Below are 25,475 nucleotides of genomic sequence, written 5' to 3'. Positions count from 1 at the left end.
TGGGGTGAAACTATAATCCCCTAACGTCAATGACGTCTACTAAAATCATTCCACATCTGTGTGGTAAGCGTGTTTCTAATTTCCTCTCCTGCTCTTTTGTCATTATCCCTTGATTGAGGAGGATCTCGTGGTATGTCCTCATCTTCCACAGTTTGTAGCAAGAGTTGTCTAGCTAGAAAGTTGTCAACATCTTCTAGTATTGAATCATTAGGCATGAAACGGAATATGATTATGGATGCAACAACATGCTAAGAAGATGTCAATCTGCTTCTCGATATTGTACATTGGTTCTTCATTAAGAATATTGAAACGCTTCTTCAAGACGCCAAATGTGCGCTCAATGACATTTCGACAGGACGAGTGCCTATGATTGAACAACTCATTACTAGTCCGTGGACGCCGCCCACTCCACTCACTTAGGTGGTATGCGGTCTTACGATGCGGGGTAATGAAATGTCGTAAGAGAGGTACCCGCCATCGGCGAGGTAAAACTTTCCTACAAATAAGAAAAGATTCTATATCAGCAAACTAGTAATAAGTGGGAACTTGTTTACTAGAATGAAACTATGTCATATACAAAGTACCTGGAATAAGTGGAATCTTGTCAGCCCTTGTTAATGCATCCGCTAACACTCTCGAGTCGGAAGCCGAACCCTCCCATCCGGCTAGGATATACGTGAATTTTAAGTCAAAGTCACAGGCCGCCAAAACATTTTGAGCTATAAAATGCTTACGACAAAAGTAGGCAGGTTTGTCTTCAATACGTACTTTAGCACGTATGTATGTCCCGTCTATTGCACCGATGCAACCCTTGAAATATGGCATTCACCTTGGATTCCCCTCAATCTGCGATGGTGTCTCAGCTGTCGGTGGTTTGATGAAGAAATCTTGCATACCTAAAATTGCCTTTAGTACTTTATTGAAATACGTCGAAACAGTTGCCCCTGAACGTCTAGCACATGCTCTAATAGTCCTAACCCTCTGATTATGTGCCACAATATGCAAGAAGATGGCAACTTGCTCCTCCACCTTACATTGGATTGTATCTTGTAAGGTTCCCGCCCGTTTAAATATTTCAACAAATTGACGAAAGCAGCTGACGTTCATCCGTAGCAAGTTATGACAATGTTCATCTGAATCGATGACAAAAGAAATGAATGTACGACGCGTTAAGTAATTGCTTTCATAGGGAGCTCTGAGAAGATACTTTTCGTAGTACTCTTTCCAAAGTACTAACATAGCAGCAGCACCAGCCATTAGTAGTGCGACTGCTTGCCCAACTAGCTCATTCCTACGCTTCAACTCATCTCTTCGCATCAACTCTTTCTTCCTCCTCCTTGTAGGACGACGGGGCATCTTACTCTAAAGAAGAAGTTAATAACTCAATGGAAATGACAACACAATCACAAATAAGGCATCTTAAACACAAACACAAAGAAGACAATCATGAAACAATCCATCCATCCATAAACCCTCCCTCCATAAATAATCCATCCATCCACAGCCCATCCCTCCAAAACCAACCATCCATCCCCCCACAAACCATCCCCCCACAAACAATCCATCCACAAACCATCCCCTCACAAACAATCCCTCCAGAAACAATCCATCCACAAACCATCCCTTCACAAACCTCCCTCCATAAACAATCCATCCATCCACAGCCCATCCCTCCAAAACCAACCATCCATCCCCCCACAAACAATCCATCCACAAACCACTCCCTCACAAACAATCCCTCCATAAACAATCCCTCCACAAACCATCCCTCCATAAACCACCCATCCATCCAAACACATACAAACAAGGAAAGAACATTCACTACCACAGCCAAACAACAGAAGCACATCTATCTATAGGATTCATTTCACAAGCACATCTATCTAAATAGATATAAAAAATAACTGTGAGTGTTGATTACCTTGGAAATGATGGAAAAATTCTTGATAATGAAAATGAAATGGGAGGCTGACCACCTGCAGAACATTCGATACCTCAATTAATAACATTCACCATCACAGATTTAATATTGGAGTAACCACACAAACCATACACAAATTACACACAGTACAAATCACAAACAATACATAATTATACTAAAACTGAGGACACCAACCACCTGCAAAACAAGTCAGATTTTAAGCCAAGCCATTTCTCTTCCCCAGCACAAAAACTACAAAAACTGACCCCAAACCCCCTTTCATCATATTCCCCAACCCAGAGAGAGAGAGATGGCCAAAAAAATTGAAATTAACAAACCCCCTTTCATCAAAATAGAGATCGAAGCCCAAATCCGAAACCCCAAAATAAAGATCAAAGCCCTCAAACCCCAAAATATACAGAAACCAAAATAGAGATCAAAGCATACAGATTAAAGCACCCAAAATATAGCACAAAAAAAACAAGAAATCCCAAACAAATGCAGATAACAAGAACAAATTAGATCCTAAAACATAGAAACCGTAGATACACCAAAAGAATGCAGAAAAAAGGTAATTAGGGTTTCAGATCCAAACAAATTACAACAGCAAGAAGATCGAAAGCTACGCCATGGCAGTGGAGGTCAAAGAAGAAATCCCAAAACCATGGCAGTTGAGATCAAACAAGAAATCCACAAAAAAATATAAAAAAGAGGGAAAGAGGAGAAAGGGACGAGGAATACCTGGAGAAGACGAGTGTGCTAGCAGTGGAGACGAATGGAGAAATCCAAGCCCAGCTGCTGTAGTTGCAGACGAGAGGGAGAAGACGAGTGGAGAAACGAGTTAGGGCTCCGTTTCTACTTCTTTGTTTTTTTGCTTTTTCGCAAAAAATCTCGCGTGATCCCTCGGAAAATAACTCGTTTCCGATAGTTTGGCTCGGATATTGGAAGGCGGAAATGAGGAGGTCACGAGGGATTTTAGGGATTCCACGTCACAAGGCCCATTTCCACGCGCTTTCTTTATGTGGGCAACAAAACAACCATTTTGGCGCGTTTCTACAGAAAATGGGCACTTTTTCCTTTCCGTTTCCGTTTCAACGGTGCAACTGAACAGAGCCTTAGGCTGTGTTCACTTGCGTTCCCGGGAAAGCAAATCCCTAGAAAACAACCTCTTTTTTCCTTGACAAGACCTTGACAAGACAGAATTCTGGTGTTCACTTGCTTTACTGAGAAAGTAACAAGCCTAGGTAGAAAATGTCAAATAATGACATGGAAATTGCCAAAAATGATGTGGAAATGTCTCTTTTCTCACAAGTGTGGGAAATCAAATCCCACTATTTTGGTCGGATTTGCTTTCCTGGGAAAACTAGTGAAAAAAGGTGGGCAAGCAGTTTCTCGGGAAACTTTTCCTGCACAGTTCCTGCACACATGAACAGGCGCGGGAAACCTTTTCCTACACAGTTTCTCTGGATTTCTTTTCCTAATGCCATGTCAGATTCCCGGGAAACCTTTTCTTTTCCTTTCCCAGGAAAACAAGTGAACAGAGCCATAAGGTATTTCGAAAAAGAGGAAAAAAAATATAAAGAAAACCCAGTGGTGAAGAATCTTGCTTGGATTTCGGCCGTGATTTTGTACCAAAATATTTACGCGATTTTGCAAGATTTCGGCCAAAATTTCGTACTGAAAACCGAAACATTCCGGTTTCTTTGATGACCAAAACTGAAACCGAAATTTAAAACCTTGCCTAAGGAAGCCTCTTCGGTTAAGCGCTTCTATTTGATTTTGGTGGGGTTCTAATAGGTTCTAATAGGTTTTTTGCTCTCACGTGTAGGTTATGTCCTCCCTTAGTCCCCAGGAGTCATCACTTTTTTTGTTGGACTAGGACTTGACAAGAGTTTGACACCGGATCATTTTTTTTTGGACGAAAAGACAATGGATCGTTTACTTCACCGTTTTTGGCTAGGAGTGCCAAAATGCCAAAGCTGGATCGTTTGAAAATTTACTTTTGTAATTGGGTTGGATCACATTTGAACTAATTTATTTCTTGGCCATGCCTTTGATTGAGTTAAATCCAATGGCACCCTATCTTTCATTCATTGCAAACCAATGTATATTGTGTTGCATCTTCGGAGATCACCGTCAATCACCTTCATATGTGTTGCCTTTCTATTTTGAAGTTGTGGGCCTTCATTTCTTCTCTATTTGAAAATAAGTGGGTCATGGCGGGATCGATAATGGGCCTATTGCAATGTTGTTTTTTTCCTCTTGTTTTTGCCATAGAGAGATTCCTTTGGAAGTTGGCTTTGGTGGATACTTTTTTGGAATATTTGAAAAGGATAGAATAATCTTGGTTGTGAAAGTAAGAAGTGCTTCGAGTGCATCACAGATATTGTGTTGGCTCAGATTTGCAAAGTTGTTTGGTTTGTCGACGGTCATGTTCATGCCAATAGGGAGAGTATTAGATGGTGTTCTCCAGCACATGATGTCCTTAAGTTGAATGTTGATCGATCTAGCTTAGGGAATCAGCGGTTACCATGGATTGGGGGCTTCATTAGAGACCATAGTTTCAAAACTATCCTTCGTCATCATGGACTCCCCTGAGTCAACTCCCTTATACCTTGGTTGCGTTCTTGTCCGAGTCCACGTTTTGGCCTACAAAGTCAATCAAAACTCTTTTGACTCTCCCGAGTTATGATTGCATCAACTGAGTACTCAGCCGCGTCAACCGAGTACTCGACCACGTTGTGCCGAGTTGACTAGGATTTGCTTTGGTCGTGTTCTGACCCACATCCGCATTTTGAATCATTTTTAGAGACATGGAAATGACTCTTGGTGATTGGAGGCATCATTATGTAGAGGTGCTTGTAGATATCGTTTCTGATTAGCAGGTTTCATTTCTTGTTTGTCATGACAAAAATTAGCAGGTTTCATTTCTTCTCTGGGAGGCAAATTCAGAGGTTCTCTTTGGTAAGTAGGGTGTTGGAAGACAAGAACTTGTAGTTGGAGAAAATTTTCCTATAGAAAATGGAAGGAGTAGTATACGTCTATTTTTTTAATTTCTAATGGTGATGAGCTCCTTCACTTTTTTCTACTTCCATTTTCTCTTAGTCAATAAATAGATATTGTTCAACAAACAACACTAGTTGTTTACTCGTGCATTATTGTTTGTTTCCTTTTGTCACTACCCTTTTGTTGAAAGTATGTATACATGGGGAAAAAAAATCTAATTTTTTTATCAACAAATGGGTATTAGACTTGAATGTCATAGCATATTGAACTTCATTACAGTGGTTTCTACTTGTTTAATTGCTGCTTTTAAACTCTGAGCTGCATCTTATATATTAAGAGCCATGGAATTGCAGTTGTTGATCTGGACAACCCAATTATTCATTTCCTTCCGCTTCCTCTTGTTGGATATTCATCTACTGATGGTGCCAAAGAGATTATATCATGTGACCGTGTTCAAATTGCTGGTGTCTCAAGGTTGATAATTAGAAATTATGCCAACGCATTTCGAATTATCTTGAAACCTTCAGAATTAATCTCCGAGAAACTTCATAGCAAAATTGAGGTTTGCTTTCACCGGTGAGCACATATCTTTGACTTATCTGACCTATTTACAATATTGCACCTTTAATATTGCCTTCTCTGGGCTTGTTCATACTGTTTGGGAACTTGTAATGCTGAATTTTTTTGTGTGATGGAGAATTGGATCTCATTATAGAAATATTTGTAGGAACATTTCTATGGGATTATGTCAGTGCACAAAGGATGATTGGAGATCTATACAGGAAGGGTCATGGAGCAATGCCATGTCACCTTATGAGGATAGATATGTTGATGTTAAGTTTGTGGATGGTGTATCTGGTCCCATCACAATTTCTGTTGAAGAAGGTAGGAGGCATTTTCCCATCTTTCTAATTTTTTGTAGTTTATCTTAAAGTTTGACTTTGGCATTTAAACCATACTTGCAGAGTTTCAACAATGGCGTCTTTTTTGCCTTGGTTTTGGGTTTGTTTTACTACTACTGGCACCAATTGTCAGTAGTTGGGTGCCATTTTATTATAGCAGTTCCATGGCTCTTGGAGTTTTGCTTGTCATCTTGATCCTTTTGTTTCAGGTATTGTTTTTATGAATATGGAAGCTCTTTATTAGTTTTTTTTTGGTAATAAATGTCATGATATGTTTTTGGAAAGCTATGAAGAATAACGGATGCATTATTATTTGCAGCATAAAAATATTTTTCACATCAAAGATCTTTTTTCTTTGATAACTATTATGTATCATTCATATTTGTAGATTTGATATTAATATAGAATTTGGAATTCATGTGCACTGGTTGGTGTTAAGAGTTAAGTTTGTTTAGGTTGATTTATACTGATATTTTAATGTTGTGCCTTTATTTAATTGTTTTATTGCAGTGTTATATTTCAACCATTTGAATTCCCAAATTTCACCCTTCAACCATTCGAAACCTTAAAACTCCTCTCTACCCTGTATGAAACACTAACTTTTCATTTTTTTTTTTTTTTGGAATGGTACTAACTTTTCATTTCTTCCCGTACGAATCCGAATCCCCAAAACCCAGCTTTTCCCATATGAAAACCTAATTTTACATCTCTTCACTATTTGAAACCCAATCACTTTTCACTGTTTGTATTCCAAACTTAAAACCCTAATTCCTCTTCATTTTCTTTGGCCATCCATGGGTCCGATGTGTCCCTTGAGGCTTATAGTGTTCAAGTCCCTCTTCGTCCTTAGTGCTAATTCAAGGACGACGTAGGACGGATCACACTTTTATGGGGTTATCTAGAAACAGAATGAAGGTGAGAGACTATCGAGTTTTGGAAGTCCAGAAATATGAAAGGGATATTAACAAAGGTATCGTAAATCTAGTAGCGTGCAACTCCTACGATTCAACCATGAAAATATGATTGAACAATAGAGATTTTAAGATTATCCATTGGTAAATTTAATTACGTAATCAATCTACACATTAGTATGTAGGTAGCAAGAATATAAAGAAGCTACAATTCTCACAATCAAGAAATTTCCAATCCCACATACGAAATCTCACAAGGTCTCAAAACAATAGTAATATGCCAATGAGGAAGATCTTGGACCACAAAGAGGGCTTTTGGGTAGGTTTCGAGGTGTGCAAACCATAGTTACCGGATTTGCCAACCGCCCTCCCATCCGCGATCCGGGGTCGTACGATCCCAAACGTAGTTCGCTAGCGACCCGGATCGCCAAAAATGACGAACCACGGCGACCTGTGAGAGAGAAAGAGAGAGATGCATATAGACTAAGAGAGAGATGGAGAGGGCTACAAATTTTATATATTTTAGGTTGAAATGGAATTAGAGCTTTATTTTTGAAAAAAATATGTAGGGCATACATGAGGTTTTTTTATTTTTTTATTAAATGGATTAGCATGGACTATGGAAGGATATTCATATATTCCAACGGGAACTTTCTTTTTTGAAAAAATATGTATGACATACATGAGGTTATTATATTGTGTATAAAATGTATGTAGTGTGTACTATGGAATGATATTCCTGTAAATAAATAAATAAATATATATATATATACCGTGTACTTGGCTACCATTGTACCCCGTACACGTACCCGTTCTCGTACCACGTACCGGAACGAACCGCGTTCCAGGTAACATTGGTGCAGACACTAGCCGAGAAGTTGTTGAAAGATGCCGAGATTGTGTTGACGATGGCGGTAGGGATTATGGGTGAAACAAATGTGTGAAAATTACGTGTTTGTGTTCTAAAATAGGTGATTAGATTGGGAAAATATTCCTACGAGGTTTATGATAGGTTTGGAGGGGTGCAGACATATGTCGAAGGAAGCTGGGAGGCGTAAATTAGTTTTTGGACAACATAAGAGGTGCAGTGGGCATGAATGGGTTCGGTGATTCTAAGGTTGGACAATTTTTTATGGGTATTTTAGGAGTTTGGGTAGAAAATATGTGAAAAGTAATGCAAGAGAGGATTTGGGTGTGATTAATGGAAATGTGGGGTTCCCGAGATAGTGGTATATCATAGAAAAATCAAAAGAGAAGAGAGAAGAATAGTAAAACAATAAATGACGAGTAATGAGAAGTATGCTACTTATCTCAAGGCTTCACACAATGAATTTCTTTGGCATCCCACTAAAGAATCCTTAGCATCTCACCAAAGAAGAAGAAGATGATAAAGAAACAACTTTTCTCTCTAAGAAGGTCTCAATATCAATAGCAAGTGAATTTAATGTTCTTTTCTAACAAACCCAACATAAAGTATTTATATCAAACCAATAAAAAACCCTAAGGACTAAACTACCTATTTCTAAGGACATAAAGACTTGCTCCCACTTAAAATTCGGTAATACATGTGTGGGGCCTATTTAAAACTTAAGTTATTTTGATGTAAAAAGACCTTGTTACTCCCTACAACTTAAAAAGACTCATAGAAGACTCTTTTAAAATGTTATAACTAAAGGAAATAAGTCTAAAAAACAAATGAAATCCAAAATAGCCCACATGATATCTGAAAGTATATGTGGACTCGTCGAACATTTGAAATATGTTTGCTACACCTGTGAATCATTTGTGCCGTCAGATCGTTGGTCCTAAACATCTGTATCAAAAGAATCTGGCCGTCCATCCAAATCGAAGTCAAAAGAATCCGGCCGTCCATCCAAATCGAAGTCATCTGCCTTTCTCTATGTCTCCTCCGTTGCTGGTACACTCGAAATCTTAAGTTTGGATCCACATCAACTCTCCCCAGCTTGGAAGGATTCATCTCCAGTGAACAGAAACTTTGATACCTCTCACAAAGATCCAGGTTGAGCTGTTGAAGCTATTGTGTTGTAACTAGTTTGTCGTGCCATCGAACTAAGAATCGCCCCTGAACAGGTAGAAATTATCAACTCATCTATTATATCAACTATTTCCTTTCTCTTTCTTTGGTTGGGTGGATGTATGGGAGGAATAGGTGATGAAGAAAATGATGGGAAAGTCTCTGGTATGGCTTGGTTTTGGGGATACAGTTGGGTTGTCTTGGGATGGTTGAGATATTGTAGGCTCAGGTATGTTTGCTTGGTCCTTAAATAGTACCAGTTCTTCCCTTAGTTGTAAATCTCGTTTTGGTTGCCATTTTGTTTTGGCCACCGAAACGAAATTTCGGTGGGATTTCAGTCATTTCGGTCGAAACTTTTCTGTCACACCAAAAAAATATTTAAAAATATGAGAAAAATAAAAAAAATCAGAAATCGATAGAAAAGGATAAAAAACTAATAAATAGTCCAAAATATGTAAACCAAAAGGCATATTCGTTATTTAAACACTGGAAGGTCTTGGACAAGTCCAACTGATAGTTTGATACATAGAAGAACTTAAAAAAAAGTAATACATGAAAGTAAAACATAGACAGTCGGTAGTAGCCTATGAAGCACGGGTACAACACGACACGGGTACGTGGGTACGTGATTTGCCAAAAAAACTGGGTGCGGGTACGTTTGGGTACGCCGAATATAATAATATATTTTAATATTTTATTATATATTTATAAAAATTAAAAAAAATAAAATTGTAGAGCAATCAAATAACAATAACATCACCAAAATTGAAAATTCTAATATTACTCTTCATTTCATAAGTGATTAAGTTCCATATTTCATAACATGAGGCATCAATACATCATTCATTTGAAAAAAAGGTCTGTCACCAGTGTGTTGACCAGTGCCTGACAAGATGAATAATTTTTAGAGACCAAATTATGAGATTTTTTTTACCGGCCTTTTGGGATTTAATAATGTTTGGACAAAATAGATTTTATGAATTTTTAAAATTTGAAAAATACCCCACCGTTTGGAAGTTGAGAAAGTTAAAATTTTGACCCGACCCTTTTTCTTTGAATTTTGTACTAGAACTGGAGAGTTGACTTTTTTTCCTTTTAGATTTGGGTGTTGAAACTATTTTTAATAAATCCAAAAGGGGGGTATTCTGTTATTTACATGTAAACCATTTAAGTAAATCATTTACTTAAATGGTTTACATGTAAATACCGAGTACAGGAAAGTAGAGAGAAGTACAGGAGAGGAAAAAGAAGCAGCAGGAAGAAGCAGGACGTGTCGGGTACGCGTGGTATGCACCCGACACGCATGTAAACACCAAAACTAGTTTTTTTGTTTTTTAAAATGGGGTACGTACCCCGGACGTACCCTGGGCGTACCCGGACATACCCGGGGCGTACCTGGACGTACTCGCACCCCATACGTGTCGGGTGCGGGTGCGGGAGTCCCGGGAGAGTACCCGTGCTTCCTAGGTAGTAGCTCTCAAGCCGTCGCCGCCGCCGCCTTCGTCGCCATCACCACTTGGACCACCGTAGGGACATCTTCAAGAGGCATGACGTCGTCGTCGTCATTCCCGGTCCTAGCCCCAACCACAGTAGTAGGTGCTTCAAGATTTTCCCAACCAATGTCTTCCAGTGTGAAAATAACATCTTCCGCAATCCAATCCATCATGACATCCAGATGATCTATACTCAAAGGGTCACTAGTGGTAGAAATTTCCTCAACAAGTCCCTGGAAAGGAAAACATTAAGTTTAATGTCAAAGGTTAAACTTAAAGCTTAAAGTGATGAGATGAGAGTTGAAAACATTATATTAAGCTGTATATCTTTGCCGAAACTTAAGGTTGTAATGGACAAACACCAAGTCATTCAATCTCTGGTGCTCCAACCTGTTTCTCTTTGCGGAGTGAATGTGTTCGAAGGTGCTCCAATTCCTTTCACACCCAGTCGCACTACAGGTCTGACTGAGGATTCTGATGGCAAAGCTCTGTAATTCCTTCACGTCACCTCCGAATTGATTCCACCATGCAACTGTAAAGTAACAAATAGTAAAGCATTTATTTGCTGAGGAACTGAGAGTTAAAATGAAGTAAACTTAATTAAACAAACAAATCAAATATACCTGGTCCCAACTTCGTTCGGTTGCGGATTGCAAGCTTCATTCCAAACATACTGGTAGCCTCTCGATAACTCTGATTGCTGATGAGGTCTTGTGTAGCTTCATCAGGTACTAGTCGAGTGATGCATGCCAGCAAGCCTCTGGCTACTTCACTGTGCCTAAAGAAGGTAGGAGTGAAAAGTAGAGCAGGGTTAAGAAATTATCCTGCTGCATGGAAGGGACTGTGGAGTTGCCTATCCCATCTTTGGTCGATGATCCTCCAGATGGGTATATAATCTGATTTTTTCTTCAACCTCTCTTTGATGTTCTCTTTGGCCCTATCCATGGCCTCATATAGGTAACCCATCGCAGGTTTGTCCTGGCGATCTACCAAACGTAGCACTCTCACTAAAGGCTCGCAGATGCTTAGAATGTACTTGCACTAGTCCTAAAAAGATTTGTCCACACAGTACTAACTACCCCTTCACTCAGTGAGTGTTAGACAAACCTACTAGTACTATACTCGTCAGACATGAACATTTGTTGAAGTGCTTTCCGATTCAACACCAGACTTTGTATGCTGATGAAATTTGTCACAAATCTGGTCCAAGCAGGACCGCACAACTCCCTCACACCTGTGAACTTCTTCCTCATCAAATTCAAGAGGCCTCCGTAGTTGTAGATGAACTTTGTAATCGTTCAAGCCCTTTCAGTTGTGCTTGCTATGTGAGGAAATACATTCGGTTTGCTCAGATGCTCCAAGATGAGATCTAAGCAATGGGCTGCACACGGAGTCCAGAAGAATGTACCATATTTGACTTCTAATCTTTTCCCAGTAGCTTTGTAACTTGCTCATTGTCAGTTACAAACTGCACCACATACTCCGGATTAACTTCTGCGACAATCTTATCATAGATATTGAATAATTCATCGGCATTCTTCACTATGCCAGATGCATCAACAGATTTTAGGAACACGACTCCTTAGGACAGTACACCCAAAAGTTGATTAGGGAACGTTGTTTGGTGTCTGTCCATCCATCAGCCATAATGCTACAACCAGTGTATCTCTATGACATCTTAATCTCTTCCAAGTAGTTTTTTACGTCATCCACTGTATTCTTCAAAATGGAACCCCTTAAATCATGATAAGTAGGTGCCTTATAACCCGAACCCACGACATTCACAGCATCAAACATAGGTTGCCAGAAAGGTGAATTAACAACATTGAAAAGGAGATTGGCATCATAGCAAAGCATGCTAACCGCCATGTCTGCCCTATCCACTGTTTCTTTGGTAGCCAAAGCACTTTTAATGCTTGGCTGGGCTCCCGGGGTTGTTCGTGGTGCAAAGAAATTCCTGATCCCTCCTGTGACTCCCTTCTTCTTCCTTTTTGTACCACTCGGTTCTTCAAGAACTTCCTTACCCTTTCACCGAGGCAATGGTCTAGTGCTAATGTCCTCATCATCTTGCTCTTCTTCCTCTTCTTCGTCTGGTGTGCCATAAAAACCTCCAACCTTTGCTCTAGATACTCTCATCCTAGCCCTTTCTTTTCTCTTTGAATCTAAGAGTTGCTTCATTCAGTATTTTACATCTTCAGACACTTTTTGGCATGATGTTACCTCACCAGGAATAACCTCTAAATGTTCTTTCAAGCGGGTTATACCTCCACCCGATATGACTTTGCCACAAAATATGCAAGTTACTTTTTTTTTTTTGACCCGGAACCAATGTTCCGTAAGCCCATGCCTGGTCATCCGATCTAGCGGGTGCCGAACCAATAGAGGATGCTGAGTTATTTTTCTGAGTTATTTTTCAAATGGTGAGTTATTTTAAAAATTCATAATTTCTAAAAATTCAAATTTTAAAAATTCATAAAATCTATCATGTCCAAACATTATTAAATTCTAAAAGTCCGGTATAAAAAATCTCATAATTTGGTCTCTAAAAATTATTCATCTTGTCAGGCACTGGTCAACACACTGGCGACAAACTTTTTTTCAAATGAATGATGTATTGATGCCTCTTGTTATGAAATATGGAACTTAATCACTTATGAAATGAAGAGTAATATTAGAATTTTCTATTTTGGTGATGTTATTGTTATTTGATTGCTCTCCAATTATTTTATTTTTATTTTTTATAAATATATAATAAAATATTAAAATATATTATTATATTTGGCGTACCCGAACGTACCCGCACCCGGTTTTTTTGGAAAATCACATACCCACGTACCCGTACCCGTGCTTCATAGCTCCTACCTAACCCTCTAGTTGTCCAAACAGTCCCTAGGACTACGGTCTAGCGGCGAACAAGACAGTGCACAACCGACAACCCCTTTGCCTCCACTTTCACCCCCTTTGCACTTCCCCTCTTACTTCTTCTTCTCCCGGTTGATAGCCTTGGCCAGTTACAACCTTCTTCAGCACTCTTTCCCATCTGTTTGGTACCTACAAACCGTAGATCTATCGTGGGACTTCTCTATTGCTCGAGGGGCCGCGCACGATCTCATTTCCATCATATTACCCCTAGGTCTTGACCTATTGGTGCGATTGCAGTTATCTTGAGTGGATCGGACTTCCCGGCTTCTTTACCACATGTCTTGGCCTCCTACGCTAGAGATCCGAGGACGATGCACATTCTTACTGGTGAGATCTGGCCATTGTTATTTCCAGCCCTATTCGTCTTTATTTGCTTCACAATTACCCTTCTGGTCACACACCTTTGAACCTATTTTATTCATGAGATTGTTTGATCCTTATAAGTGGTTAGTTGGACCCTAGTTCTATTGTTTGCTTTTATTTCAGATTGTATTCAGACACCTACTTTTTGCTGTCATAGTTATATTTATGGTCTTCTTTTGGTATTTACTATTTGTCAGATGCATGTTTGGACATATTCTTAGACTTCTGCTGAAAATTTCTCAACAGTTAAACTAAGGTAAACTTCCTAACGCAAATTGACTAATTATCCGAACGTTCATCTGGACTCGGGACTGGTCGTGCTATTTTAACATTGAGAATTGATTCTTTAGTACTGAAAATTCTCCATAACCACTCTTGAACCTCCTGGTTGGCACCAGCAGAGAAGCATGAGTATAGTTGATACTATCACAGTAATATTTCTAAGTGCTTCCTAGTAAGCTGAGAAGATTCCTGAGAAGGCTACTGATCTTCCCAACATATTAGCCATAGCTCTACAAGGTAGATGATTGTCTCGTAAGCATTCGATCCTGCAAAAAACTGCTTAATATCTAATTACTTTCTTGGTCTCTCCCCTTGGATGTGCCCATACTCATTTGCTAGATAGAGACAAGCATTGGAAATTTCAACAGCAATTCAAACCAAGAAAAAAAAAGCATGAAATACCTATCTCACCCAAAGGCGAAGATAAATATTAATAGATGCTTACTCAAGCCTCATGTTCTCCTTATATTGGTCATTGCTACTAAATAGTTTCATGTTCAAGATGGGAAAAGAATGCTAAATATATTTATCATTCATGTTGCAGTAAATGCTAGTAGTTTTAATTCTGAATGTATAAATAAATGTTGGGAATGCTGGCATATGAAATATGCTCATGGGATTTAAATTAATAAGAAATCCCAAACAATAAGTCAAATCTTTGATATATAATTTTTTGGAATGAAGTCAAATCTTTGAGATATACATCACATTAGCACTTTTTGTCCATAAGTAGCTTTCTGCAAAATCAAATTTTGCTTTTTGAAAAATACACTTCCTTTAATTTGTATACCTTCTTTGCTAAGTTTATATAGCAAGAAACATAATGTTTGTTTATATGAAATTTATAAATGTCTTTCTTTTCTGTTCGCAAATGCTACTACACTTTCATTCCTTGTTTGGCCTTATCCTCTTTGAGAATCCACTTCAATTTTATAATTTTCTGCGACATGTTTTTGTTTATTTTTTCTGCTTGTGTTTTATTCACCGGCACAAGTTTAGGGTCTCTCATCGTGTATTGTTTTTCTTTGTCATACAGGGGATGAAGTTATTGCCAACTGGAAGGAAAAATGTCTTTTACCTTACAATATATGGATCAGTGGTAAGTTACGTGATAATCTGATGCTAGGATGCGGTGGTTTCAAGTTTCACTCCCTTTCTAATGTTGACAAGACCTTACATGCCATTAATTCTTTCAGCTCGGTGCTGGTTCTTTTCTTGTCCACTACTTCTCAGTGCTGATTAACTCCATTCTTGGGAATTTTGGGCTGAGCGAAGATATGCATAACCCTGTAAGTCCTTTCTTCTTCTGCTTCTTCTTCCTCTTCTTTTTTTGAGTAGCTACCCTGTAAGTCCTTTCCTTCATATCTAAAACGTAGGTGAGGAAGAATAACTTCCTTTTTGTATGCACCATTCTAAAAATGAAGTTCCGTTTTATATGTAATTTTCTACATATAAATTACACGCTTCCTTTGATTTGTTTCTTTGATTTTTCTTATCAGAGCAAGTTTTGATTAAAATTCTTTTTTGTTGAGGATTAATTTCTTGCAATTAGTTTCATTCTTGTTCTTGCTTCTTTGGGGTCACTGTAATTTAAAGTGATGCAAGGAACCAGTTCAAGCCACAAATTATTATGTTTCATACTGGAACACGGTTCTCTTCAGTTCAGTTTTCAGCCTGAACCAACTGACCATAAATCAGTTAGCTCTTCCTTGTCAGTAGGTGTCATGGAACTTTGGATTTTTACGTAAGACTCTGTTGTATTTCTAAATCTCACTATGTCAATGAGGCTTTTGGTCGGGAGTTTGGACCTCTTTTTTTCTTTTTTCTTTCTTTTATGAATGTATACTGTTTTAAAGAACCTTTTTCACACTTTCAATGTGGGATGAAACTATTTTAAGTCATAATAATAACTTTTGGATGCTAGCTCACGATGTCATTTCACCACTAGAATGTGCATCTGGCATGTCTAGCTGAGCAACATAATTGTAAAATAGAAACAAGTTGATGAACTATACTATAGAATATAACATTATGTGGAATATTTCATATTTAAGTTAAGCGATAGTGGTTAACTGTTCTGAAAACGCAACAGCTAAGCATACTCCATGGTACTATGCACATGAACTTTATCCACACTGAGGACGTATCAGTCAACCAGGTGATTACGGGTTTGTAAGGTAGTAGCTGAGGCCGGTCAAATGCAAGGTTTCTTTCCCATATCGCTCACAGAAAACTTGGTGTGTTTTAACCCAGATGGAATAGATATAATATATTAGAAGAGCTAAGAAAACAGAACTGTGTTTACCTATTTTAGGAGCATTAAAACACATAACGAGTATATGTTATTGAAGTTATGACAGTTTTTGTTCATTTTATACTGACCTTCGGATTAATTGGCTTGCTAATTACCACTTCTTTTCTTCTTTTATTGTGGCTTTATGCACAGGTTTCAGTATTTGTATTATTGGGAATTTTTATTGCGGGAGCAGCACTGGGGTATTGGATCGTAAGAAAATTTGTCCTTTCAGAAGATGGCCGTGTGGATGTTGATGTTGCTCACTTTGTCAAGTGGGCGATGCGTGTCATTGCAATGGTTTCTATTTTCCAGGTAGGTGGTTATTGGCTGTGAAAATTATAATCATACTAGCAAATTTTATAGAACACCAATACTTGCAATGGTTTGTACCTGTGCACAGTATCTCCTTCCAGGTATATTTATGTTGAATTCGAAGTAAATAAACAAAAAACTGTAAAAAAGTAATTGAGATCTGGTTGATGTTTAGTTTGGTAATAAAATTTACTTCATTATCCATGATGTTGAAAGTTATTTCCATTTTCTCATGGTAATATAAGAAAAATCGTTCCAACAAATTGATTGAGTTTGTGAGTTAACTTGATTGCTGGGCGCTCTGAATGTTAAAGTGTCTGAATTTACTAATCTCTCCAACTTAATTATTTGATTTTTCATAAACTAAATTTTATTTGTATTACTTCCAAGTTTCTGATGTTACATTCTCTGCCAGAGCACTCTTGATTCTCTCTTAGCAATGGCTGCATTGTCTACTTGTTGGGGTATCTGCTTTCTTATCACTTCTAAGATGCGGAGAAGTCCAATGTCAATGTAAGCAACTTAAAACTAATCTTTTACCTCTTTCCAAGTTTTGGAAGCCTTCAAATTAAGACATGGTTTTGTGGGTTCATGCAGGCAGCAGGCACGCTCAGTGAAAGTGTGGCAACATAGGGCTAGGCAGGGATCTGCAAATCGCACACGTGCTGAATTCCTGAGTAGATCTCCTAAGATGGGGTCTGGGAGGACTGCTTGGGGTAGCCAAAATAGGCCATATTCTTGGTCCAACTCTCCCATTAAAGGTATGAATCCTAATTTGGCTGTCCAACTTTCTGTTGTTTAGAATTACAACTTGGCTTGTCATTGTAGGCAACTTCTTTTTTTGAATGGCAAAGAAGACATATATAATGTTACTTAGGAACAGTGATTTACTGATAAGAGAGCCATATTCCTAAATTTTGAAATCATTCTGGAAGTATCCAAGACTCAAAAGCCCTAACTTGTAACATTTAGTATGGGGGCTTTCAAATATTTTGGGCCTTTGCTTAGTGTCTGCTTTAGGTACTATTGTTTCATGTAAGAATTTTAGGCTGTAAACTTTCTTCATTATCTTTTCTCTTTATAAGGATTACCCTTTGTATCTTTACAGTTTCAGATTTTCTTTGTAATACACACAGTTGAAGGTAGGCATACCCTTTTGGGGTCTTTTATGTAAATCCAGTCATGCTCTTAAAATGGGTTCTTATATGTAATGTAAGAGCAAAAACTTTCAACCTACTGACTACACGAGAACCTAAAAATACGGAAACTGCTTCAACTTTCTAAGGTGTGTTTCTGGATGGCGTCAAATCGTGGAGACAGTTTTAATATCTAATGAATGCTTAAAATGTAGACGTACCCAACTAGTGTCAGGATTGGACTTAGTCAATTTGAGCCGAGTAGATTTTTCCACTCTCTTCATGAAAATTTTCTAGATTCATTAGCCGACCCCAACTAGTTTGGGACAAAGGCTTAGCTGAGTTGAGTTGAGTTGAGTTGAGTTGAGTTGAGTTGAGTTTTAATACCCAATGAATGCTTATAATCATGGCATTCCCGAAGAGATGGAAACCACTCCCATGGCACTCCTAACCTGGTCCTATCATTCCACCAGCCCCTCCTCCTCGCATCAAACTCCTCCAACTTTTCAAAGAACTTCATTGGAGCATGCACAAAGGCGTCTTTAGAAGGCACGTGGAAAGAGGACACAAAAATGAAGATGGTGAGAAATTACTTCTTTTAGTGTACTTAAATTTTGAAAGATATATAAATTACTATTTTTTGATGAACTAGAATTTTGAAAACATATAAAGAAAATATTATATTAACGCTCCCACGGTGCTCCCAACCTGACTCTTCTAGACCCCACACTTGCCCGCCCCCGCACCTGCACTCGCTTTGTGCTTCTAAGATACTGATTAATTGGAGTCATTTACGGTTTTTAAGAGTTCAAGAGTGCTTTGGTGTTTTTTGGAGAGTTCAAGAGTGCTTTGGTGTTTTTTTGAGAGTTCAAGGGTGCTTAGGCTAGGTGACTGTCACGCTCTGAACCGAATACCGGTCGAGCTCGTGACATTGTCACATGCTCTGGGCATGCAAGGCTATCACAATCAATATCACTTGTAAATGGAGCAACTAAAATCTTCCATTCATTCAATCAATGCTAAGTCATCAATCAATGCTAAGTCATAAATATGATGAAATCGCTACTAATGATTTTCCATAATATCATACACAAAGTTCACATGAAATCTCTCACAATAATTTCTCAATCAATTGAAATACAATAAATGTCTTAGTTGTCAGTCCTACCCGGTTATTCCTCACTCGCCCTCTGAGTTCTGCAATGTCCCATTTAATACTCAGAATTTATGAAAAACGTAAGATGATAATAGAGTGAGACAGAACTCAGCAAGCAATTATAAACTTTATCTAGCCGAGAGAAGCATGCCACCATAGAACATTTGAAGCCTAAATCATTGAGTAAAATACTTTCGCAATATAAGAACAAATAAGCAATTTCTTAAAAATCTACAGATAAAACAGTTCAATCACTTTCGGAAACCATGCACATTTGATAACCAACATAAGCAATTAAAACATTACATTTAAGAAAGCAACCTAACCATTGAATATCGATCATGTACATTTTTCACTAAGAATATGTTAAACAATTCGATCTGTTTATAAACGATACACTTTTGAAAAGCACTTGGAATCTACCGTCATTGGAACCACGGTCATATTATAACCCGGTGAAAAGGCCACTTCACTCGGTCACCACTTTGTGGCGAGCACAATTCACTTTCACTTTAGAGTCACTACCATATTATCACTATAACATGATCATGTGCCAACGTTTTAACCCCCGTTGACGGGATCTTATGTCAGCGTATTGACCCCCATTGATGGGATGTTATGTCAGCATATTGACCCCCAATGACGGGATCTTCGCAGTCCGACTGAACCCATAAAAGCAATTCTTTAAGGCCCTGTTTGGGTTGCAAGAATTTTTTGAAAAAGTTTGGAAAGGAACAATATTTCTAAATTTCCTTACATACTTATACACAAAAAAATAAAGACCCGAAACAACCCTATTCATTTTTTAATTAGAGGACTCTCAATTTATGATAATATCCCCTAAGTTGGCCATAATCATATCATTTCCTTCAAAATTGTAGAAAGAAAAAAATCCTAACATTTTTTTTTCCATCAGAAATTTTTTCCTTACAATCCAAACAGGGCCTTAGATGAACGGTATTCGATCGTCCAATACACTTTCAGTTCAATAATCAATGTCTTAAGAAATAAGAATTATAAACACATGTTCTTTCAAAAGTACACTTCAGTAACACTTGCATGCTTGACTCGTAGCATTTAAAACGCGGTGACACATGAAATCTGATGGCAAATCAAGAATAGTATTTGAAGGTAGATTATAAACCCATTTTCATGTGAACAATGAATCAAAAGGGAGAAGCAATTCAAAAACAATATCATTATGTGCGATTCATTTCAAAAATCTCATTTTAGAAAACGATAGAGGACAGACAAAACAACTAAATAAGATATATAACCACTTACAACTCATTTGAAGAACTTGTCCTAGGGAACCACATATAAAAGAAAACAACTAGATAAGATAAATAATCACTTATTTTAAGCACAATCTCCTCAAGAATTCATTTTGTAAGGTCAAGACCCACAAAGAAATCCTTAGAAAAATCCAAAATAAGTCAAAAGATTTGCACCAAATCGAGGATACCCTTATTCGCCAAAAAGAACAGACCAACAGCCACTAGTTGGATGAAAAGATCCTCTAAGCCATGTAACAGATGTGTGATGGCTACTTCACTTCTATTTAGCATGTCAATAAGTCATCCATTGGAAGTTTGGAACTATGCAAGTAATTCAACATCTCTACTAACACATTAGCACATCTGTCTCTGATGGGTCTCATTCCAACAGTGATTTTAATTGAATCAACCATGAAAAGGACACATTGTTAATGCTCCATGAAATACCTCTAAAAAACCAAAAGACATGTCCATGTGTACCTTTCTTGAGAACAAAACTCTCCTTATAATGCAACTTTAATGGTATAAAACAGTGATCTGTACCCAACCAAGACAACAAATTTAACAATGAAGAAAAAAGCTTCAAAATACCTCCAAATTTGAAAATTAAAACTCAGAAAAGTTCCCAGTTATAAAATCCCAACGCCCAACATAAGTGCAGATTCATAGAAAATTACCAAAGCACAAAATACCTTACACTTGTTCCCAAATTCACAACCTTATAAAAGCCAAAGTTCTGCAGATTTTAGACCCACGCATATACAACAAGTAACTCCTCTCGGAATTGCTCAGAAGCAGGTCTAGACTCTTCAGCTTTCCTAACTCTTCTCTTTTATAATAATAAAACCAATGGAAATAAACCACTAAGAGAGTGGTAACTAATGCCCAGATTAGAAGGAGGAAAAACGAAAAGAAGAGAGAGCACTTTCAGCCGTCGTCCTCTCTTCTATAACCATGCCCTATTATAAACCCAAAACTAACTTATTCCTACCCAAATTAAAAGTCCTATTTGTACTCAAAAAATAGCAACTGCCCTCTTCTCCTTCTAGAAGCCAAAAGACAGACTTCTTCCCTTTTGAGGTATGATTTGGCTGGCACTTTGAATTTATTGCCGACACACGTGTTGTGTCGTGTCCGACACTCCGACACGACACTCGTGTCCACACGTTTCGACACTCCTTTAGACACTTTTAAATGTACTGCTAGAAGCGTTAGTTACTTTATATGTATGTATGTGTTTGAGTGTGACACTATTTCTAGATTTTTAGAGGTATGTCAGATACCTCTTATCCGTGTCGAAATTTGGCACACAAATCCATGTCCACAAATCATGATTATATGTACTTTCTATTTTAGCTGTGTCCCGGTTTCTAACTTTTTCGAGTTTGCCGTCTCTGACATTCCATGTCTGTTTCAACGCGCTATACTCGTGTCCGTGTCCACAAATCATAGCTTTTGAGAATCGGTGGAGAGATTTCCTTGTTTTTCTCAACTACTTTATGTGGGAGACCTATGATAGGAAACCTATCATAACAGAAGAAGTCATTGCTATGCTGCATGATACATGATACCCATCCATAAGGATCATGGATTTACAAGTGGGGCCATGACATCTCTATTATGGTGCCCTAGATTGGGCCCACTCTTAGATTCTAGTATTAAATAAAATCTCCAACTTACACTACCACCGTTATCAACTTGTCATCAATCCCAACCGTTAATGTCATTGCTAAATCACTTCTTAAAACTTCTCTCTCACTCTATCTTATACAAATTCCAAATAAAGGTCCCCTTAATCTTAGACGCGTGGAGATGCGCTAATTAATGAACAGAGAATAATTTAGATCAGAAAAAGTAGGAAATCCTACAATTAAATTCAGTTTCACCACAACCCCTTTGACGCCTAAAATTGATTAGATTCCCTAAAGCTTTTCGTATAAATCTTCTAATTGTACGCCCAAGTCAAGAAGTATTCAATCCCAAAACTTCTCCCAAATTCGAAGGAAAAATATCTCTTTTAATTTTAGCCAATCAAAACTAAAGTAACTTCCTTTCAAAATCTTATTGGTTAAATTTCAAAGAAAAAGATAACCAAAATGGGCTAACAGATCTTAGATACTTATCTCCAAAAGTCCAATATACATCGGAAGCCATTTTTTATAACACCCATACAAGTTTAATTAAAAACTTATGCTCAATTTTGATAAAGACACCCCTTTCAGAAAATAATTTCCTAAGGTGGGGCCGGGTATTACAATGATGCTGTATGACTGTATCTGCATTCTTATTCACAGAGAAGGGGGATGCCTTAAATATAACGGTTACCTGTGCAATGGTCATGGTTTCAATTGGAAGGGGATGAATATCCATTGCCATCACTTGTAGTACATGGTCGACACATTGATATCTTGTGATGACTCAGAGGAGCAATTGTTGAATTTGAAGTGCATTTTAAGGTGGTTCAAAACAGTTTTAGCTTGGGTTTGAGGGTCAATGCAAGTGAGAGCAGTATGGCAGGTGAGCATTATGGCATGTTTAAATTTTCTATAATCAGGACGGGTGTGGCTCTTTGGCTTAAAGTCATGGGTATGCTCCCCAGTGACGCGAGTTTGAATCCCCCCATAGTAACCTGATGCGCATGGTTTACGGGTGATTGCGCTCATCCATAGGGATTAGTTCCGCCCTAAAATGGGGTGGGGTATACCCTATGTCACAAAAAAAAAAAAATTCTATAATCAGGATGACAATTTGCCGTAAATTTTTGTGTTAGATCCAGATTATATATAGGCCTTCTCTCGGCGTTACTATCCCTTCAAAGGCTCTTTGGCCCGCGGTCATAGGGGTGAATGGGTATCCTTCTTATGGGGAGTACAATCACTTTGATAAAGGATTTCTTATTCAATTTGCCCTCTTATTTTACGTCTCTTTTTAGGATTCATGGAGCGTGAGCAGCAAAAATTGGAAAGATGAATTTCCTTGGAGGGGGGGAGGCGGGAAGGAGAAAAGTTTAAGCACCCGATGAAGTGGGAAATGGTATGTAACTTGAAAAGAGGAGTGGATCTTGGGGTGGAAAACCGCTTCCTAAGGAACAAGTGCTCCGCAGGAAATTGTTTTAGAGATTTGGGGACGAGGAGGCATTGTGGAGAAAAATCATTTATTGGAAAAGTATGGGGAGGGTAGGAATGCAATCAGTTATGTAAGGGTGGATGTTTGGGCCATGGAATTATGTCATGTTGGGGGTAGTTTTTGCCTTGGGTTATGCTTAGGGTGAGGTGGGTGATAGGATGAACTTCTAGGTAATATTTGGATAGGAAATTGTCCCTTACTCCGTTGCACTCCTGATTCCTTTTTAGGTTAGAGATAAGGAGGCAAGAATGTTTGATGTTATAGGAGGTTCATGGGCTGGGTTTTCTGTAGGAATTCTAGGGATTTTTGGTTTGATGGTCTTCTAACCTCTTGGGCATTCTAGTGGATGTCTTTTAATTGCAAGGTGATATTTGTAGAGTTTGAGAAACGTTGACTCAAGGTGTCCATTTTGACAAAATGCGAGATGGAAAGGAGGAATTGGGGGAAGATACAAGATTGGTGTTGTAAAGTAGAAAAGTTCCAGATCGCCAATAGATGCATGTTATGCAATGGTGCGGAGACCTCGTCCAACTACATCTTCATTCATTGCTTGTTGGGTCCTTGGATTGGGGCACAATCTTCAAATGGTTCGATATGACTTGGGTTTCCCCAAAATTATTGTGGGTTCTTTTCCATGGATGGTAGTTCAAGCCTCTTGGTGATAGAGGCAAGTATAGGGGTCTTAAAGCCTCCGACAGTGGTGTGGTCTTTGTCGAACGAGAGGAATCAATGTATGTTTAAATTCATATGCTTCTTTTTAACGTGATCACTGCAGAAATTAAGTCACAACGGTGAGTTTGGGCTTTAGCAAAAGAATAATTTTGGGGTTTGTCAGCACAATTTTTTTAAAATGGAAAGTGAGTTCGGAGGTAAAATTATTCAAGCCTAGAAGACATGCTAGTTTGATATCCCCACCCACCCACCAAGTTAAATTTTGATGGTTGTTCATCAGGCAATCTTGGCCCGATTGGTGTAGGTGTTGCTTAGACATTGTAACAGGGAAGTTATGTTGGCTTTTTTGGGTCATATTGGTATTGAAGTTTCAAAGAAATCCAAGCCCTCTTACTGTTTTGCATTTACCTTTTACAAGGTTAAAAGGAAGCCTTTTAGTTGAAGAAGACTAGAAGAATGCAATCAGTTGGACAAGCTGAAAATACCTTGCTGCCATGGCATTTAGTAAATATTATTAATGTAAAGTTTATTTTTGTAGGGATAAAGAGGTCTCTCTATTCGTGTTCTTAGAAAATCCAACAAGCTGGCTAACTCTTTAGCTAAGGGCCAAGTAGAGAGGATATACTAGTGGAGGAACAATCTTTTCACCCGTCGTAACTTTTTTCTCATTTTTATTAATATAGTGTTTGTTATCTCTTTAAAAATTATCAATATCATGACAGATTTCTTATACTCATTGCTTGCTTCCATAAAACATCTTTCTACATATTGGTAACTAATTTTTCGGAGGAATTAGTCTGTCTTCATATTGGTAACTAATGTTTAGTAGGGTTGAGTCATCTATTTATGGAAGTGTTTTGCTTCTTCTTTTTTTTGGTTTAACAGGGTTGCTCCTCTCATCCCCTCAGAAGACAACCCCAAATCAGCAAGACTACTACTCCACCTTCCATAAGGTTCCCACACGGAAGAGATTCTCCAAGAAAGAATGGGAGGACTTCACATCTGAATCCACGAAGCAAGCCTTGGCCGAATGGGCGTCCTCTCCAGAGTTCACGGATTGGATAGTCGAGCATGCAGATCGTATACAGCTTCTTCCAGATGAAAGCTCAGATGACTCCATGGTGAGTGGGTCGGATTCCTCAGAAGAGACTGTTGTTGAGAGCGGCAGTGGGCTTAGCCTTTTCAAGTGGTACTAGAGCTCAAGGTTTTAAATATCAGAAAATAGTGGCCGATATAATCAATATATATCTTTATCAGAGGTATGCTGATACGGTTATATGGGCCGATATATTAGTGCCATTTTAGTGTCCGTTATATCGCGCTATTTAGAGGGCTGATATTGATATTTTAAAACTATGGTAGAGGTAGACTATGCTGATTTTGTTTGCTCCTCCATTGCGAGTTTGTACATGAAAGGTAGGTTGTTTTGATCCTTTTTTTTTCTTGAATTGAAATGAGATTTTGGTAATTTCTCCCACTTATGATTTTTGTATACAAAGGACCATTTTGTGACACATTTGAAGGGAATGTTGTTTCTATCACTCTCTCGCTCTCATTTATTTATTTGACAATTTCTTTAAATCAAGGTTGTTACTGGGGAAAGGTGAGAAGTGATGGGGCCTACCCGAATGTTGTCTGTATGATTTGGATTTCATGTGTGGGCCC

At 38.2% G+C, this 25,475-nt stretch overlaps 1 protein-coding gene across 1 annotated transcript in view; it reads left to right on the top strand.

Moving 5' to 3' along the window:
- LOC143888166 (uncharacterized) overlaps positions 1-25,475 on the top strand; it is a 70,781-nt gene that overhangs the window by 4,564 nt on the left and 40,742 nt on the right. Inside the window, exons 2-10 of the mRNA XM_077392505.1 lie at positions 5,281-5,503; positions 5,655-5,812; positions 5,893-6,038; positions 14,872-14,934; positions 15,032-15,124; positions 16,282-16,443; positions 16,859-16,956; positions 17,041-17,204; positions 24,696-25,000. Of these exons, the coding sequence (XP_077248620.1) occupies positions 5,281-5,503; positions 5,655-5,812; positions 5,893-6,038; positions 14,872-14,934; positions 15,032-15,124; positions 16,282-16,443; positions 16,859-16,956; positions 17,041-17,204; positions 24,696-25,000 (1,412 nt within the window). The remainder of the gene's footprint in view (positions 1-5,280; positions 5,504-5,654; positions 5,813-5,892; positions 6,039-14,871; positions 14,935-15,031; positions 15,125-16,281; positions 16,444-16,858; positions 16,957-17,040; positions 17,205-24,695; positions 25,001-25,475) is intronic.

Source organism: Tasmannia lanceolata, unplaced genomic scaffold (genome assembly GCF_043159265.1).
Source record: "Tasmannia lanceolata isolate RefF3 unplaced genomic scaffold, GAP_Taslan_0.1 ptg000012l, whole genome shotgun sequence".
Classification (NCBI taxonomy): Eukaryota; Viridiplantae; Streptophyta; class Magnoliopsida; order Canellales; family Winteraceae; genus Tasmannia; species Tasmannia lanceolata.
The sequence above is the reverse complement of the archived record's forward strand: the minus strand, read 5'-3'. Positions and strand labels throughout refer to the sequence as shown.